Raw genomic sequence first — 17,764 nt, 5'->3', positions numbered from 1 at the left:
TTTTAATATTATAGCTTATTGGTGAGTATTATCTAAAGCAATATTAAAGTTAAATATCAGTATCATTTTCCGTTGTCTATATGTTTAACTGTAGTCAATGACAATCTTAATATTAATAAAGTTCAGTTCATATCAATGAGATATGAAGAATATAATGCATATAATAATGACATATACATTTATACAATTAGATATAATATAAAGCATTATATAATGGATGGAAAAAAACTATGCAAAAAAAAAACAATACATTGCATGGGTTAGATGAGAAAGCATCATCACAACCTCACCTTCTGCTCGTATAGTGCTGTTGCGATCTTACATCGTTGGGAAAACGGTCAGAAAAATGTTCAAGCAACAACTGAGCACCATTATGATGTTACAGTAAATGACAAAGTTCCTCCAAGGAAACTGTGCCAGAGTTAAATAATTCACTAAAGGCATTTCTTCACTGACAAACATCTGAAAGCACCATTTTGAAGAAAGAAATGTCAAGAATTTTCTTTTTAAGAGTTTTAAAAGTGAATACTGCTGATTAAAGTTTCGAAGAGTAAACTAAACTCCATATTTTTTTGTGAACCTAAACAATGAATAACATACATACTGTATCTGATTTGTTTTAGAAACGACTGAACTGGTTTTCTTCTTTCATATTTGATTTTTTTCCGTCACATAGGGCATATATTAAGTTATATAGACATCTGTTACCGTTTCAGACTCTCTCAGATGACGTACCCTGATATTCTGCGTATTGTATTTACTGCGCATTTGATCCATCTTCATTATTTAATGTATTTGTTTAACATCTACTTTTATTTACATTTTACTTCACAGATCAACTATTTTATTCAACAAATCATGTACTCTTTCCACCAGAGAATATAATAATTTTATCATCTTTGTTAATGTCTTTTTAAATCTTTTAGATTTTTGTTTTCCATTTCGCTCCTTAAGTGTCTTGATGTTATTGCTGAAGAAATCCACCCCTTCATAATCTCTTGAGCATTGAAAAATGTCACATGATTGATTGAGGTGTCATTTGAAAATGAGATGAGCGTTAAAGTGTTTGTCTACAGTCATTCTTCACTGGTGTTGTCGTCACAAAGGCATCATTTTGAAGCTAATAACGTTTCATACCAAACGTCAGAAGTAATTAAAAGTGTAGTTTGTGTGCTGGTAAGAAGATGCTTCAAGGATATTATAATTGGAGGAGTATAATGCATGAATGGAAAACATGAAAACTGTGTTTACAGCCTTAATTACCACAATGACAAGGCCTCCTTTTACAGTGATAAACCTTTCAAAGTGTCAACAAAGTGGTTGTGATGCTTGGCAGATTCGAGTGGTGTTGATCTTCAAAAGATATCAGCTTTGAGCTCACTTTCTGTTTTGCTTTTTCACTGTTAATTCCTGTAATGGACTACATTTGAATGCTTAAAGTGGATGTGCACATGTCTTATCTGCATTAGCTTAACACTCATCATATTTTACTTCCAAACTGTTTGTAATTACTACAGAATGGAAAAGAAAACCTATCCTCTGTTACACGACTTCCTTAAACGAGATGATGTTATCCTGAGTGCTTTCTGATTGGTCGCATGTCTGGAGGCTCTTAAGTGTCTTCTGATTGATTAAAACTTTTCTGTAAGCTTTCCGCAGGAGGTTAGGGCAAGAAGACAAGGAAATTTAATTTCTTGCTGGAATGATCACAGTACATCCCCACTACCGGTAGTTGTACTGTTTAGGTGCACAATTATTATTTTTTTAACGCTTTACTACTGCTGTCTGCTTTTTTATTTTACATGTAGGCTACATGTATATTTTATCGTACTGAGTGGAGTTGCACTAAATGTCACTGTCACTGTGACAATAAAGTGGATTCTAATTGTAAAACTTTTTCTGTTGCCAAAGTTTTCAGTGCAAGTGGAGTTTACGTTGCACCAAACACAAGGTACACTGGGTCAAATGTAAATACTGACAATAGGGGCAATTTTCATCAGTGTATTAAATCACCTGAAGTAGTTCATTAAAGCACAACTTGACACTTTGTGATACAGGAGATCAAGATTTTAGGCTTGTAGCAGCACTGTTGCTTGACAAATACACCAGACTTCACTCATAATTCTTGACATTTTAGAGGATTTCCGGCTAAATTTTGGTTATGACATATGATCTTTTTAAAGGGATGCAGTTCAGCATTCCTATTGGACTCGGATCCTGACTGTTAAACCCACTGACCATCGCTAGAAACTCACCTTCATGTTGAACTAGTGTAAATGAATATCGGCATTTACTGATCACACTAGTGAGTGTCTGCACTTACATACACATTAAACTTTGTGTTAATTAAGAAAATAACTTTCTAAAAAACTTTCCAAGACATTGTGGCTTTTATATATATATATATATATATATATAAACATACATAACCAACTATGAGATTAATAATTTGTCTTTCTGCTTGCGTTAATCTCGTATTTGTTTGTGTGTGTGTGGGTGTTTCTACGGAGGTGGGCAATGAGTGCGGGGGTATTTACATAATCATCAGAATGACTATTAAATGTTGATGTACAGAAAGCTGTGCATGTGTTTTATGCTTGTAAGAATGGGATAAATTATGACTGAATGAGATCTTAAATTTGTAATTTAATGTGAAGCTTTTAGACAGAGCTCTGCTTTAGCACCTGCATGTGCACACATGCACTGTATGCAAGAGCATGCATATGTGCAAGTGTTCCCGTGAACACCCTCGGGATCAGTCTCATTCAAACTGAATCAAAATGACATCTCACTGTGGCACTGAGGCATGTTCCTGCCTCTGCACCTAATGAGAACGCAGCATGATAGGTCACACGCTGCTACCCAAATTCACACATTGCATGTAGTCTCAATAAACCCGCACTTGTAGTTTTCCCTTCCATCACACAACATGCACAATCGCCCGCATTCAATCAAGCAGCTGTTTTTTGATGAGCACCAACCCATCTCGTTGGCTACATTTTTCAAATGGTTTTATCATAAAAACGGCTATGTGGTAGAGTCATCCGTGACAGCTTTTGCTACAGTGTACGGCACAGTTGGGTCCCGGCTACTGGAAGAAGTACATGTCAGAAAAATGGTGGGATGCTTTAGTTAACCGGTCTCCTAGCTGATACGGAGTGCATCTGCCACTGTCCTTGGCATCAGATGATTCCACTTCTGCTTTGACTCCGTAGCTGTTGTATTATGCCCTGGCTTCTCTCCCTGTCAGCCCCTCTCATTACATTCCCCCCAGGTAATGCGCGGGTGAGGCAAACTGCCAGAGAGCTCCACACCTACCTCATTCAGCTCAAAATCCTCTTTTTATCCTGCTTAATGTCCTTGTTGGAGGAAAAATTGATCAACAAGCGCACTAACTACTGTGTCGGGGTGGCTTGCGACTGGTTTTCTTTTGTTTCTACTTCGCTGTGGGTTTACAAGGCTGCTGTGTCCGTCCTCCTTTAGTCTCTGCCGCCTCTCATTTGTGTGGGTTAATTTTTCAGCTGAGTCTTTGCTCTGCTTTATTATTTGTAAACACTGGCTTTAACCTTTTCAACACGCGTAAGTAGTCAAGCACTAAAACCGAGAAACTCGTGATCCAGCAAAGAGTTGCATGGTCTATGCATCTGAGCAACCAGCTGTGCAAATACTCACAGTTAACCTTTATGATGACAGCGGGCTATGTTCATATTGTTCTCAACAAAACCTCGCCCTCTGCATTACAATGGGATAAAAGCCCCTCACCCCGCCACATGAACATCATCTTTAAAAGCCTGCGGCATAGGTTCTGTAAGTGCCGCTGTGCTTGTCTCAGCAAATGTAACTTTCATACTTCCATCCCAAGAAAAAACATTTGCTTGTAAGGATTCACTCATGCCCCTGCACACAATTTCTGCCCCTCAAAACACCATTAGAAATTTGGGGGATTAGGTTTTTGCATTTTCCACCGGTATTAAAATCCGTCTTTTCTCAATAACACTGCAGGCAGTCTTTAAGATAAGACCGGCTTTTTGAAAAGTGTCTGGCATGCACTGAAAAGGCTTGAGTTTAAAATGTCAAAGAACCTCTGATTTTCCTTCCAATACCAAGACAAAAATAAAAGGCTTTCACCTAATAACATCGTAATCTTATAGTGCAGTTAAATGGAGCTCACTGCGTACAACAGGGGATGAAGATAAAGTGGTCTAATACTGTCAAAGTCACAAAAACATTGTGCAAGAAGTTTGCATTATGCATGCACAGGATTTAACAAAAAAATTGTAATCAACCTTTTATTAGTTAAATCCCATGCTTATCTGCTGAAGTGTGCTTTTTTATGAAGTTACCCACATTTCTGAAGTCAAAGTTAATGGATTTAATAGTTTCAATTGTTTCTATAATTTAATTCTTTGAGTTTCACCTTAGACAGTAGGACAGCAGCGTTTTCCATCCTGTGGACATTATAAAATGATATAAGCTCTGCTGCTGGTTCTATTATCACTCTGTATGCATGCTGCTTGGTACGAATGTGCACATAATTTAAAATCAGCATATTATCCTACTGTTTCACTACGCTTCATATGGATTTTGGTTATTTTAGATAATAAGTGTACGATGATGGTTAATTGTGAACATTGCATGGTTTGTCTCATGGGCGTATGGGAAATGCAGGATATGGTGCACATATAGCTCTCAATGTAAATGCACAACAGCCACTTTTCATAGTTAGCGTCATCATCATCATTTCAGTTAGAGATTATAGCTATATTTTTGATGAATTCTGCAAATGTAGAACTTATAAAGCTTCATATGTCCATAAATGAAGAAGAATGTTCGGAGATTGCAGAAACCTATAGGGAGGATCAGCTGCATCCTGATCATAGCCTCAGTGAAAGGTGAAAGGTGATCATTGTTGCCTATTATCTCTGCAGGATAACCGGTTTTATTTGTCTTAATTCAAAAGGGAAAAGTAAAAACGCCAATGTCATATCAGGCTCTCTGTTGGCTGGGATTTGTAATGGGCTTGCTTCACGGAAATCCAAGTTTCAGAGGTATGAGCATACAAAAGAGGTGGGAGTGCAAGGAGAGAAGCTCAGACTGGAGAGCAGAGAACATTTGTGCACGCAACAGTGAATCAGACAGCAGCAACACAGGTTTGGGGTGATGCAGAGCACGTTTGCCTGCAAGCAAGGACTTTTTGAGAGTTCGGACAGACTTTGAGGAGGAGCGGCACAATATCCAAGTCTGAAGAAAGAAATCTCGATTAAGGCTATTTTAAGATATTGAATGAGCTTGATAAAATATATTTCAGATGTTATACTTTCACACCCCAATGTGTATTTAATTTGAAGCATTTCAAGTTGAAAAAACAGATAAACTTATAATGCCAACCACACAGCTTGGCTTGACAGGGAGAGACCTGGCTCACCTTTGAAGAGAAGCCTGTGGTTGGTAACCAGGGCAACAGGAGCAGATGGGTCGCCTCCAGCAACCCAAACAGTACAAACTATGGGCCTTTTTTTCATGTCTGTGTGTGAGTGTTCTACATTTCTTTGGTCACGTATAAAACACAAACAGCATGTAATTAAGTGTTGAACTGTGTTTGGAATCATTTGGTTTTCTCGTCTAATTGGTTAAACTAATTATTTAGGCATGCAAATAAAAACATCCACTAAGTATATCAAAGTAACATAACATTTCATCTCTTTGGTAAACACATTTTTAAAGCATGCACCTAAAAAATAATTCTTTATAAATTCTTTATCAGCAGTAAAAGAAAATCTGTGATCATTCGTTGAAGCCGTGGATCAGACCCGAAACATTGGGGAGGGATTTTGTGCCTTTCTCTTTCATGAAACAGCTTCAGCTCTGGTGTGAACTGCTTTCTGAAAGTAGTTCCACCATTTTTCAGCTCTCCAAAAAACATAATTATTCTCTTATGTCGTTATCCCTTTTTTTTCCTGTACCACGGGAAACATTTAGCATTTACTGTAGCCTCAGCTGGATTCTCTCTTATTGCGAGAATTGTTGTATTTAAACATAAAGTCTGATCTCTAGCTCTTTGTAGTCCTTTTCCATCTTCCTGGATATCAGTTTTTACTTTTGTCACCATTTTTAGCCAGACAAGAAATTTCAATAAATATTTTGTGTAAGTACCACCATTTTTTTTTACATATTCAATATATTCAATCCACATCTAAAATCTTCATTGATTGGAATACTTCTTTCTTTTTTTTTTTTTTAAACATTTGTTTATTGGATTTTCACAGAAGTATACAAAGCATAGGTAGTTTTGTAGTTACATGCAATGGAATACTTCTTTCTTGACTGTAATTAGATTTTGTGTCATTATTTGCCTCATGAATGCTTGATTAAGTACGTTTTTTTGTCTGTTTTTTAGATACAAAGATCTGCATTATTATTGAAAAGATGTACTGCATTTACAGACAGGGGAGGGTTCTATTTTTCACTCAAGTTTGAATATTTGGAAGCTCATGAAAATATGTGTGCAAATGTGTGTACGTGTGTGTGTGTTTATCACTGTGTCTCTCTCCTCATATCAGCTCTGCACAGCAGGTGCTCTGCTTCAGTACATTGCTGCCACTAGTGAAGCTCAATGTATTGCAGATACCATGGGAAATATAAGCCAGTGTCTTCTGTGCCTGTGTGTGTGTAAATGTGTGTGCATGTGTGTGTGTGTGAGGGAGAGAAAGGCTGATAGTGGAAGAACATGACTCAGGAGGATAGAAAAGAGGAAAGTAAAGGAGAAACAGAGGGAAGCCGGTGTGAAGTGAGAGTATTTATGCGAGTCAAGGGTGACAACAAAGATGCTTCTGAAAGAACCTAGTAATTTAAAAGAGTAATGCAAAGGGGGGAAAAGGAAAATTGGGAAGGAAGTAAAGACTGGGGTGGTTTAAGAGGTCAGGGATAACGGTGCATGCGGTGTAATCACAAGCCATTCATCCGAATATGACATGGCGTCAGGATGGTGGGAACAGAGCGAAGTGGAGAAACATGAAGATATAGACGTGATGATCCTGATTTGACCAACAACAATCATCACCAGCCCTCAACTCCCTTCATCTTTCTCACTTTCTGTAATGTATTCCCATATGCAGCTCAAGTAGAAACCTTGCATTTTATATAACATGTAGGACAAGACTATTTTTTGCAATAACTGACAGTTAGCCATTAAAAAAACCCCATTATCAGTCATGGTGTTGAGATCTCCATACTCAAGCACTGTGCACCCCTTTTGATTTCCGTAGCAGCTTCCCCAGTTTCATGGGGCGATGTCATATGAGATCTCCCCACCGCCTTGCCATGAAGACCAGCACTGAATTTTTCTGCTAATCTCTGGTAACAAGATATCCCAAACGTCTGAGCATTTTACGCATTCAGGAAAGATGCCTGCAGGAATGATCTCAATGTGAATAAATAGTGTGAATAAATGTGAATAAACAAAAACAACTATTATCTGGAAAACCTTCATCTCTTTTCTTTGGCTTAGTTCTCACCCAATTGGATCTGTTGTTATTTTAAATATCACCTTCTCACCTCTTCTCTCCTCTAATGAGAGAAGAGACATTTGAGGATATAGAAACTGGTAAACTGAGAAAAGGGTTGAGCAGGGTCAAAATTATTTTTCTTCCGCACTTTGAGACCAATATATCACAAAAGTGTCATGTTCATCCCTTTTTACAAAATGTACTGGACAAAAACTGAGATCAGATGCTGCCCTTGGTGCATTTCAAATTTGAATTCAGACCCCCTGGCATCTCCTTAGTCACTGATGCCTGACACCAGCCCCAGCAATTTGAAACACTAACAAGGTTTAGTACTTGGGTAACATATTTTCCACATTTTTCTGAAACTCGCATGCATGACCTTAGGTACATGGTCCGCTGCTTTTATTCTTTTCCCGCACAGCTAGAAATGATGATGTGTGGCAGATCAGGAGCAAAGTGTCACAGAGAAAAAATGCAAGCAACCTGTTCCACATTAAAATAAAGGTGGGATAGAAGCATATTAAGGTAGCATATTGACTTTGTTTTCTTAATGTAAGACCATGTGTTACTTGGATTTGAAGCCACCCTGCTGTTTCTGTGTAACCCATATGCTGCTTACGTTGCTGGATCTGCTTTGGGCATCCAGTGTATCTCATTTTCCCAATAGCGAGGGATTAAATGGTTTAAACATCCTTGTCTTTTTCTGTCTGTATATACAGCTGTTGATCTAACCTTTTGGAGGTGTGCAAAATAAAACTTATAGTTTTATTTTATTAGTTACTTTTCATTTTCACAGCATACCTGGACGTTGTTTTCATATCCTTGGCAGATCCACTTATCATTTGATATGACAAGTGGTTATTTAAGACCCCTGAGTCACACATACACAAACCTAAACGCATCAACTGGGTCACTGAACAGTCTCTCAAGTAGCAGTTATATAATATTTCAACAGGTTAAATATTTGGCAGATCATGCTTAATCTCAGCCCTAAAGGTGGTATTGTAAACTGTTTGGATCTTCCTGTCAGCAGAGAATTTGTTTTTGTAGGGACAAATTAAATAACAAATTAATTCGGGTAATAAATAGTTTTATGCACCAAAGCCACCATTTTTTATTTTTTATTTTTGATTAGCTTTTCTTTTTTTAAATTATTTTCCAGCTTGCTGAAGCTGTGGATAATAAATGCCTTTTTGTTGCTGCAGCACATCAAAGGCAAACAGAGCGTCTCAAAGACATAAAGTGTGGATCCTGAGTTGTTTTGTCAAAAAGGAAGACAGTCATCTTGATCGAGTCGGAAATTTTCATGTGGAAAAAAGCAACAAAAAGAAGATTTAAAGAGGAGGGCAAGTGTTTGACGAAATCTGCGTTGACGCAGAGAGACAGGCATTGAAATAGGTAGAGGCATGGAGAAGAGGAGAATAGAAAGAATGAGAAAGGAGGGAAGATGGAGAGGAAGTCCTCTTTGCATCCTAGGCCAGACAGCATGAGGAGAGAAAAAGAAGACGTGATGCTAACCAGAAAAAAACACAGTCACTTATCCATTGATGCTCTTACATTTTGAGTGTAATGTCTTTAAAAGAACAATCAACTTAAAGGCTAAACCTCAATAACAGTATGCCCCTGTTTCTTCCTCCTCAACGCACCCTTGATGTCTGACTCAGTTAGCACCCGCCCAACATGATTATGGAGTGACATGACCAAGGGTTTGCCAGCGCTCTGAAATCAGCTGGGTGTGAGTCAGCCGCCCGCACTGCCTCGGGAGGGAAAGGTTCAGGGTCAGCATGACAAAAAAACTACTCTCAAATAAGTGCTTCTTTATCGGTGCAGATGTTCGTTATACTATTAACTTTAATTACTTGGAGGTGAGAGCACAGTGGGCTGTAAAAGGTGGTCTTTTGCAGGAAAGGAAGGGTGGAAAAAGGGCATATTTTATCTGCACCGGTCAGCAATCGTGTGTGTTTTCTGCTCTAGATTGTTGCAACATTTTAAGGTGGTTGCAGTTTATAGGTCAAAACCTGCCCCCTGCTTTGTTTATAGCAGCTTTAAGTCATGAACAATCCTGCCGTGCTTTTCTTTCTCTGTCTCAGACTCTGTACTTGGATCTCGCCTTCCTAGTGCAGAGCCACAGGGTCCTTTTTCTAGTTGCAATACGCGAGTGCTGCAACAAAAACACATGCACCCAAAGTTATACAAAGACTGATTTTTCATTGCATATTGAAATATAATGTGTCCTTAAGTGTTTGCATTTGTTTGGGCTCTGAGGGGGGAAATTGTTCATCATTTTGTGGCATTGAAAGAAATGCAAAGAAAGGAAAAATAAATAAATAAACACAAGGAAAAAAGGGTGAATGCTGTGAGCTGGGAAAATTGGAGTGATACTGAGAGAAAATAGAATTAGAGAAACGGAAAGAAAAACAACACTGTTGCCCAAAGGGAATCAGACACCCCTATTTACAGGAATGTATTGGTTGTTAGATGAAGAAATATGGGCAAGGCAGACAGAGCTTTCTTGAAATGTATTATTCTGATGTTATTTATACTCATTTCACGGTTGCTGCAGAGAGAAAAGTTATGAAGACAGAGAAAACGGGGGAGAGGACAGCGCATGGGAGACACATCCATGACATTAGTTTTAATGAGCGTGTCTCAAACTGTGTCCAGCACAAAAGAGAGAGACATTGAAAAAAAAAGAGTAAAATGTTTTGATAATTAGAAGTCCCTCTTCGAAACGAAATTGCGACTAACGTGAGAATCTGAGAAAGCTGACACAGCAAGGAAAAAGTAAATACAATCTTTTTAAAAAAAACCCAGTTGCTGTTTTTTTACATTAGATTTTAAGTGAATCCATATTATAAGCAAACTACAAAGGCATGACTGAAACAGAAGAGGGTGCAGTTGTTGAACTGGCCTGCCTGCAGTTCTGATTGGACCCCCGTAGAGAAAGTCTAGAGAATTCTGAATTTAAAAATTGACTTCTGTATTATTGCACAACTTACGACGTTGACAGGAAGAACAAGACACAATAACAACTGAAACACTTCATTGTTTGGTGCAAGTAGTGAGACAGTATAGCACAAATTACACATTGGTATAAGTTTTACTGTCCCGACTTATTTTTGAATATGCTAAAGGCCTCAGTGCAGAACTGGGGTGCATATTGACAAATTATGTAAGTTGAAAAAAAAAAAATCCTGACATAACTTGTGTTCAGAAGTGCATAAAATCACTTAATTTCATTTGACATGGGCTTTTTTTCTGCAAAAGGTCTTAAAAAGGTTACCCACTGAGCTTGTGTTAATATTTCACGTAAATGAAACAAACAAGCCAAGAGAAATGCTTCCCCTGCCGTTCATGCTTTGGAACCAATCTTTAGTGCACAAAACTGTGATACTCTCTGTAAGGTTTTGAAAAAAACATTTTGACGCACACGTTGACTCAACTTAGTGTAATGTCCATGAGAACAAAAGACGTTAAGCTTTCCTAACTGAAGAAAATATGTGAAAATAGTTTGAAACTACTTTATAGTGATTTTTATTTATTTTACTTTGGTTTGACAAACAATCATAGTGTATTATGTCTTGTGTTATTGGTTGCCCTGTTAAAGGTCGTCTCTATCTGTAGCCTGGTCAGGTGGTCAAATGTCCCCGGGCAGAACGCTGATCCCACTTTGCCACCATCATTCCAGCCACGGAGGGGTCACAAGTTAATATGTTCATATGTCCTGTTCAGACCTTGTGAGGAATCCAGTCACAAGTGTTGATATCTGGTACTAAAGCAGCACAAATGACACTTTCATATTAAAAGTTTTCTATGTAAGTTGAAAAAATATTTGCTCGAGGAAGCATCGTTATGGTGTCCACATCTTCTATTCAAAAAAAATGTTTTTTTAATAACTGGAGTCTTGGCCTGTTTGTCTCTGTGATAGCTGCATATCACTTACAGCCCAATGTCACAAATCAACAGTGATGAATTTAGGGAGGACACAATCGCAGGGGCATTTAAAAGAAGAAGATGATGCAAGAGTAACTGATTAAGGAATTAAACAAGAATAAATGGACGGCGTCATATAAGCAGCTTGACTTCTACACCCTTGAGTGTAGTCTGAGCTGAAAATGACAGAAGTTTCCTCTTTGCTGCTTTAAAATCTTCACTCAAATGCTAATTAAGTTATTAGCTCTGATCTTTTTCACTTTATATGCTAACTCCAAATGTGCTGTTATTTTTGAATGCCAAATTACAGCAGTTGGAAATAACTAGAAAAAGGGGAAAAAAAACAAGAGGAACCAGATCTGCCACAAACTTTGTTTTTCTTTAAAACCTTTATTCAACAAAGGACATGTAGCCTGTACGGCGAGCCTGAGGGTGTACACGAAAGATCTGCCACACTGAGAAAAAAAATCACATGGCAAAGACCTTTATTGTGGTAATTTGTGCGGGAAATCCATCGACTGAACAAAGGAATGGACAATGGATAAGGCCCGTGACCCACTGGGTTCTGGAGGACGGTTTTGAAGCGCATTTGTCTTCGTGCAGCGTGCAGCCATGTTGCTTGAGAAGCCGACGGGAACACGCCCACCAGATGTCAATCAAAGTCAGCTTTGCTCCTAGCTCCTTTAACATGTTAACTGGACAGTTAAATAAAAAATGGCTCGATTTATAGAAACAGCTGGTTGCTCTGCTAAGGGTAAATGGATGATAGGTAGACATTGGCTGAGCCAACTGTCAATCAATCATATTAACAATAAATTGATTGCTTCATATAAATACTCCTGATGTGGTACAGATAAATTCACCTCTGTCAGAATTTTTGTGGGTGTGAAATGAAACGATTGAGACCAAAATGTTTTTTTGACCCAGGCTGTAAAAAGGGTTATTTCTGCTCCGAAGTTGGAAATTTTAACATGGGAGTTAATGGAGACTGGCTTGCTTTTTGAGCCAGTCTCTAGTGGTCAGTTGGGGAACTGCAATGAAAGGCCTCATCCCAGAAGTTAGAAGGTTGGTAAAATCGAGAGGCCTATCTTCAAAGCTGACAATGTTTACTGGGTCCCTGAATAAGGTCTTGATGGTCCCATCAGGACGGTATTCACTGTAAAACCTATCCTAAATCAATTTGTGAAATACAATGATCCACTGTGACTATCACTAAAAGTAGGAAAACCTAAATCAGTTGCTCTGAAATCTAAAACTGAAAGAGATTGTTCTTTCAATTTCACATGAGTTTTGAACAAGAGCATACTGAAATGTGTGATGTAACTTTACTTTTGCATACTTTGTTTTACAGAAAAAACATTGCTAAAGCAAAAATGCATATGTTATACACTACTGTATGCACGAATCTTTGAAAAAAGAAATAAAAAGAGAGAAACAACCATATAGATGTATAATTGTTTAATTCAGACATGACAGAGTAGCTTACTTGCCCTATACTGTAATTTAGCACTGACAGCTTGCTTGAGACATGTATGGATGGCAATGTATTTCTCCTGTAATGCTCCTTAACTCCAGTTCTGTCAGTACGTGGTTCGAGAGGATTAGCATCATGGTGATCCTGCTCAACTGTGTGACGCTGGGCATGTACCAGCCTTGCGAGAACATCGATTGCACCTCGGACCGCTGCCAGATACTACAGGTAAGACGGACCTCCATCCGTGTGAGAACATGTCATCACACCGAGGAGGAGACAGAACAAAACAAGCAATTACCGAGAATCTCACTCCTCTTCTTGTCAGTGTTCTTCAAGCTGTGATGCAAAACACGCTTCAGATAGAATTTGGTATGTTCGTATTTTCTCCTGCTCTGGGGGGGAGTCATGCAGAGATCCAATGTGAATTTTTTCACCTACGCAGAAGAGGGACAGCAGCTACATAATGGTTGTAGATGATCATAAATGCCACATTTTGCAAAGACTCAAAAAGAAGTTTGTAACAATACCTGTCAGCCTACCAATTGTTGCTATTTACAGCTAACGAACCTGAAAAAAAGTCCCAAAACATTTAATTATTACTGTATGGCAAGCTGTTCCCATATATTAACAGCTGCAGTATATACAGCTGGCTCGCTCTTTAATTATAGCCATTCACATAATGGAAAACAGTGCATCTCATTTTCAAAATGACTTCGTTTTTATGAGCTTGCATTATCATTGCTTATGTAGATGATAGATTGTGTGCGTGATCGTCACTGGCAAAACTAGATGCTAACAGGTCAGAACTGATTCCTATATAACTGAGATAAAGCACATATTTAGTATTGTTTTCAAACTGCTGACATTCTTCTATCGTTCCTTGAGGCCACGTCGGATTGATGTGGCCAATGTGTTAGTGACGGGGTGATTTACCAGCTGGCAGAGAGCTCATTGCGTACCTCATGGATAATAATTGCTTTTCATTCAAGTCTCAATTTCGAGTGTGACAAAGATGAAGTAACTTTTGCGTCACAAGCCTTCAGCTGCTAGTGTTTTTAATGTCTATTAACTCCGAAAGTCTTTCTGTGACCTGAATGCAAGCTTTTGTAGATGCTTTGTTTCATATGCTGCTGTAGTGCCATAGCTCATCGCCTACAGCACATTAGGGCAGATTATAATATCATAAAAAGCATATAGGCCACACAGTGGAAGGGCTTATTTATCACATCTGGTTTTCTCTTTATTGCGTCGACATTTTGAAGCGTTCACTACAGTTGCGACAGTTGTCCTGCTGCACGTTCTCTTTTTTTCTCCCCAGCTTTTTAATGTTATCTTTACTCCTCCCTCTTCTCCCATTCCCCCCATCCAGCAAACTCACTCTCCCTCCCTTCCGCCATCTTTTGTCTCTCTAATGAGCATGCCCTCTCCCCAGGTGATGCAAGTGGTCCTGTTCTGGTGGTTGCTAATGGTAACAAGAGGGATTTTGAGGACAGGGCTTACTGAAGATATTTAATGTGGCCCTCGAATGCGTCTCTGGTCCTCACATAACTTTTTGGATGCAAAAGACAAAGTATCATGAACAAACTTGTTTAACTTAGCAAAGGATGGAATCACCTTCTTAGTTTTCTGCAACTGTACTACCCAAACATGTTCCACCATTTCAAGGATATATTTCTATCATGTCACTGACTACACATAATACGTAGTTTTGTTGTTTGAGTAATATTCAAATCTCAAAAAGCCAAGACATGAGGAAAACTAAGAGGAAAGTAATCCGGAGACATTAGGATTTTTTGAAATTGGTCTTCATTTCATGAAGGTTTAGCTTTTTATTTTCATGTTTTATATTAACTTATAACTAAGCTGCTACACAACTTTAACTAGAAGGCAATTTATTTATTTTTAATGTTTCTTTGGTATTTAAAGATACCTCAGCTTTCATCAGACTTAAAAAAAAGAAAATAAAAATCTTCAGTTCACTTCAGTTCTGTGTGGCTGGTGGGAGTTTCAGGCTTATGAGCTGCCACTGGGACATCGGCTCTGTGACTCAGTGACGTGACATGTGAGTCACTGACCCACATGGTTCCCTCATGGTCATTGTCATCTGTAGGTTGTTTATCCCAATGACCCTCAAGAAAGCTGGTTGGGTCAGTGACTCACGTGTGACTTCAGTGACTTGCAGGAACGAGTTGAACTGTTGACTTAGAAGTGAAGGATTCATATTTTAAAACTATCCAGTTGTTTTTTGATTCAAGACCTCAGCATAATCTGGATCTCTCAGTAAAACCTGAGAGCTGAAACTGGGTGGGCTTTCTTTTTCACCTGTATCAGCCGAAATAGTGACTTTTCTTTAAAATATAACAATTACGAACAGCTGCCCAAATTATCTGTTGAAGTGTTGTGAGACGGTTGATGTCGGACCCAGATGTAGGAGAGATCAGAAGGCAGGAGTTCCAAAAATTTAATCAAACAAAAAGCGCTGCTTTGCAGGATGGCACAAACTCCAAGAACATAAATCCAAAAACTACAAACACAGGGAAACACGGAGGGAGGAAACAGTACGGGCCAGCAGGGAGCAAGAGAAAGACAAGACTAGCGGTGCGTCCCAAATGCCATACTAAAAAGTATGTACTAAGAAGTATAAGTTCGGCCCACTTTTGAGTAAATATCAGTAGTGTGCATTAATTCGGACGTACTATTAAGAGCGCACACGTCACTTCCTGCCGTTGGGAGGAAGTGACATGATGCAGTAGCAGTGTAGCAGCGCTCCGCTCTTTCCCGTTTATTCTGGCCGAAAAAAGATGACATAATATAATATTATTATATACGAATATTATAATATTAATATTATATAATAATATTATTATACTTAATATTATACTTATGACATACGTATCACCAAAACTTCTCTGGTTTCACTTAGCAACCAAACACCGCTGCATTGCATTGTGGGAAGTTTCTGCTCAGCTAGTGTCCATCAATCCACACTAATACATTTATCCGGACTAAAAAATCTCACATCCTCATTTTTCATACTCATTAGGGTGGAAGTATGCGATTTCGGACGCAGCCTAGATATTAAGGGTTAACGAGACACAGGTGCAGACGATCAGGGCCGATGGGAAACAGGAAGGTCAAAGCAGAACTTAAACATAAAGACACAGGCTTCAAAATAAAACAGGAAGGGTCAAACCCTGACATTGAAGTGTGATATTTTATGAAGGTTTTGTCATAACACCTATGGGCAGAAACCTCAAATATAAATGTAATTTGCCTTCAAAACATGACATCTATCAATACCTAATCCTGCTCAACACCTCAACGCTTTTTAGAAAACAGAAGATAAAAACTCGCATCAAGGTACTGCTGAGGATTGGGCTGGAAGTCTTCAACATTAATAATTAATCTCCTGTTTGCATTTTTGTTTGCAAATTTTATTTTACCAGCATTTATTAGCATCGGTGAATATTCATTATATCTTCAAATAAGCACCGGTTTCAGTGTTTTTCACAGAGCTTGCAATATGCAGAAAAACACCCGGACGAGAACAAATGAGTTTGTGATTCCTTTCCCTGCCCCATTTGCCTGTTCGTATTATGTGAACATTTGTCCTCAGGGTGTCTTTGGCTAATTTTGTCAGTCACAAGTAAAGTAAGACACACATAACATAATTTATTTTTTTAAATAGACCACCGTCACCATCTTGATGACCCACTTATACCACATCCTGTCCTGTCAGATAAGTCGCACAGTGACGGCATATAAAGTAGCTTCCACACTAGCTTATATATCAAATCATAAAAGGGCCCATCACAAGACAGCCTTAACCTCTTTACAAATCATTTTGGTGATGAAACATGATAGGCTGACTGAAGGGGACCTGGCAGCAGTGACAAATAACTGTGATGAATTCATTCCTTTTACTCAGAGCGAAGAACAACAGGGATTTGAATGGTGCAGTCTTGCCATCACATGTTGAGCTTGCGCTCTGCATTATTTATCAAAATATCCTTTAATCAACATCTGAAACCGGTTTTCTCATATTTCCCACTGAAATCCAGCAAATCTGTATGCTGGCTGTAAATGAGGTGGTGCACGTGGTTTTCTCGGGGTGTGTGTGTGTGTGTGTGTGTGTGTGTGTGTGTGTGTGTTGAAGTGAGTGAATGAGCAGTGATGGAACACTGTTGGCAATGTTGACTTGGATGCATCCAAGGCACAGTCATGCTCATATATTTCTGCACAAAGCTGTGGTTGCATACAGTAGGTGCCAAAAACACTCACTTATGCATTTACAGCATGCTTGCATTCATGCATTCGTTCATGAATATTTGCCTCTCCTAACTAACCTGTAGCTTTACGTTTGGGGATTGTGATCTTTCAAAAGTAATACATTATGCAATATCCTTTAGTATTACTCTACCCTGTCCTTTGATCCTTCTTTCTAACTGAGGCAGAAAGAAAGCAGTGCTGCAGGATGATTAAATGCTCAAAATTTCACACTGTATGTGTTTAATTTAATTCAGTCTACAGCTTAAAACACCATGTTACAGCTGTACATCGGCTCTTAGTGGAAAATAAATATCACATCCAATTAAAGCATACATCTCCTCTTCCATATCTATGTTTTCATGCTGACTGTGGGGTATTGCTAAGTATGTAGCACATCATCTTAAATGTATTTATTTATTTTAATTCAGATTTTTTTGTCATTTTGATGAAAAACCTTTAAAAGTAAAATTGGATATGCAGACATAATCCCTGTTTATCTGCTTACTTAATTTAGTTATATTCATAGTTGCATCATTCTCCCACAAGATTTCTGTCTGAAAAATCATCTGAAAAATCCACTGCA

General features: G+C 38.4%; 1 protein-coding gene across 1 annotated transcript in view; it reads left to right on the top strand.

Moving 5' to 3' along the window:
• The window catches only part of cacna1ia (calcium voltage-gated channel subunit alpha1 Ia), a 202,012-nt gene that overhangs the window by 81,968 nt on the left and 102,280 nt on the right, over positions 1 to 17,764 (top strand). Inside the window, exon 3 of the mRNA XM_061712565.1 lies at positions 13,026 to 13,137. Within this exon, the coding sequence (XP_061568549.1) occupies positions 13,026 to 13,137 (112 nt within the window). The remainder of the gene's footprint in view (positions 1 to 13,025; positions 13,138 to 17,764) is intronic.

The sequence above is a fragment of the Cololabis saira genome, chromosome 21, assembly GCF_033807715.1.
Source record: "Cololabis saira isolate AMF1-May2022 chromosome 21, fColSai1.1, whole genome shotgun sequence".
In the NCBI taxonomy this organism is placed as follows: domain Eukaryota; kingdom Metazoa; phylum Chordata; class Actinopteri; order Beloniformes; family Belonidae; genus Cololabis; species Cololabis saira.
Note: the sequence above shows the minus strand (reverse complement) of the source record. Positions and strands in the feature narration are given on the sequence as shown.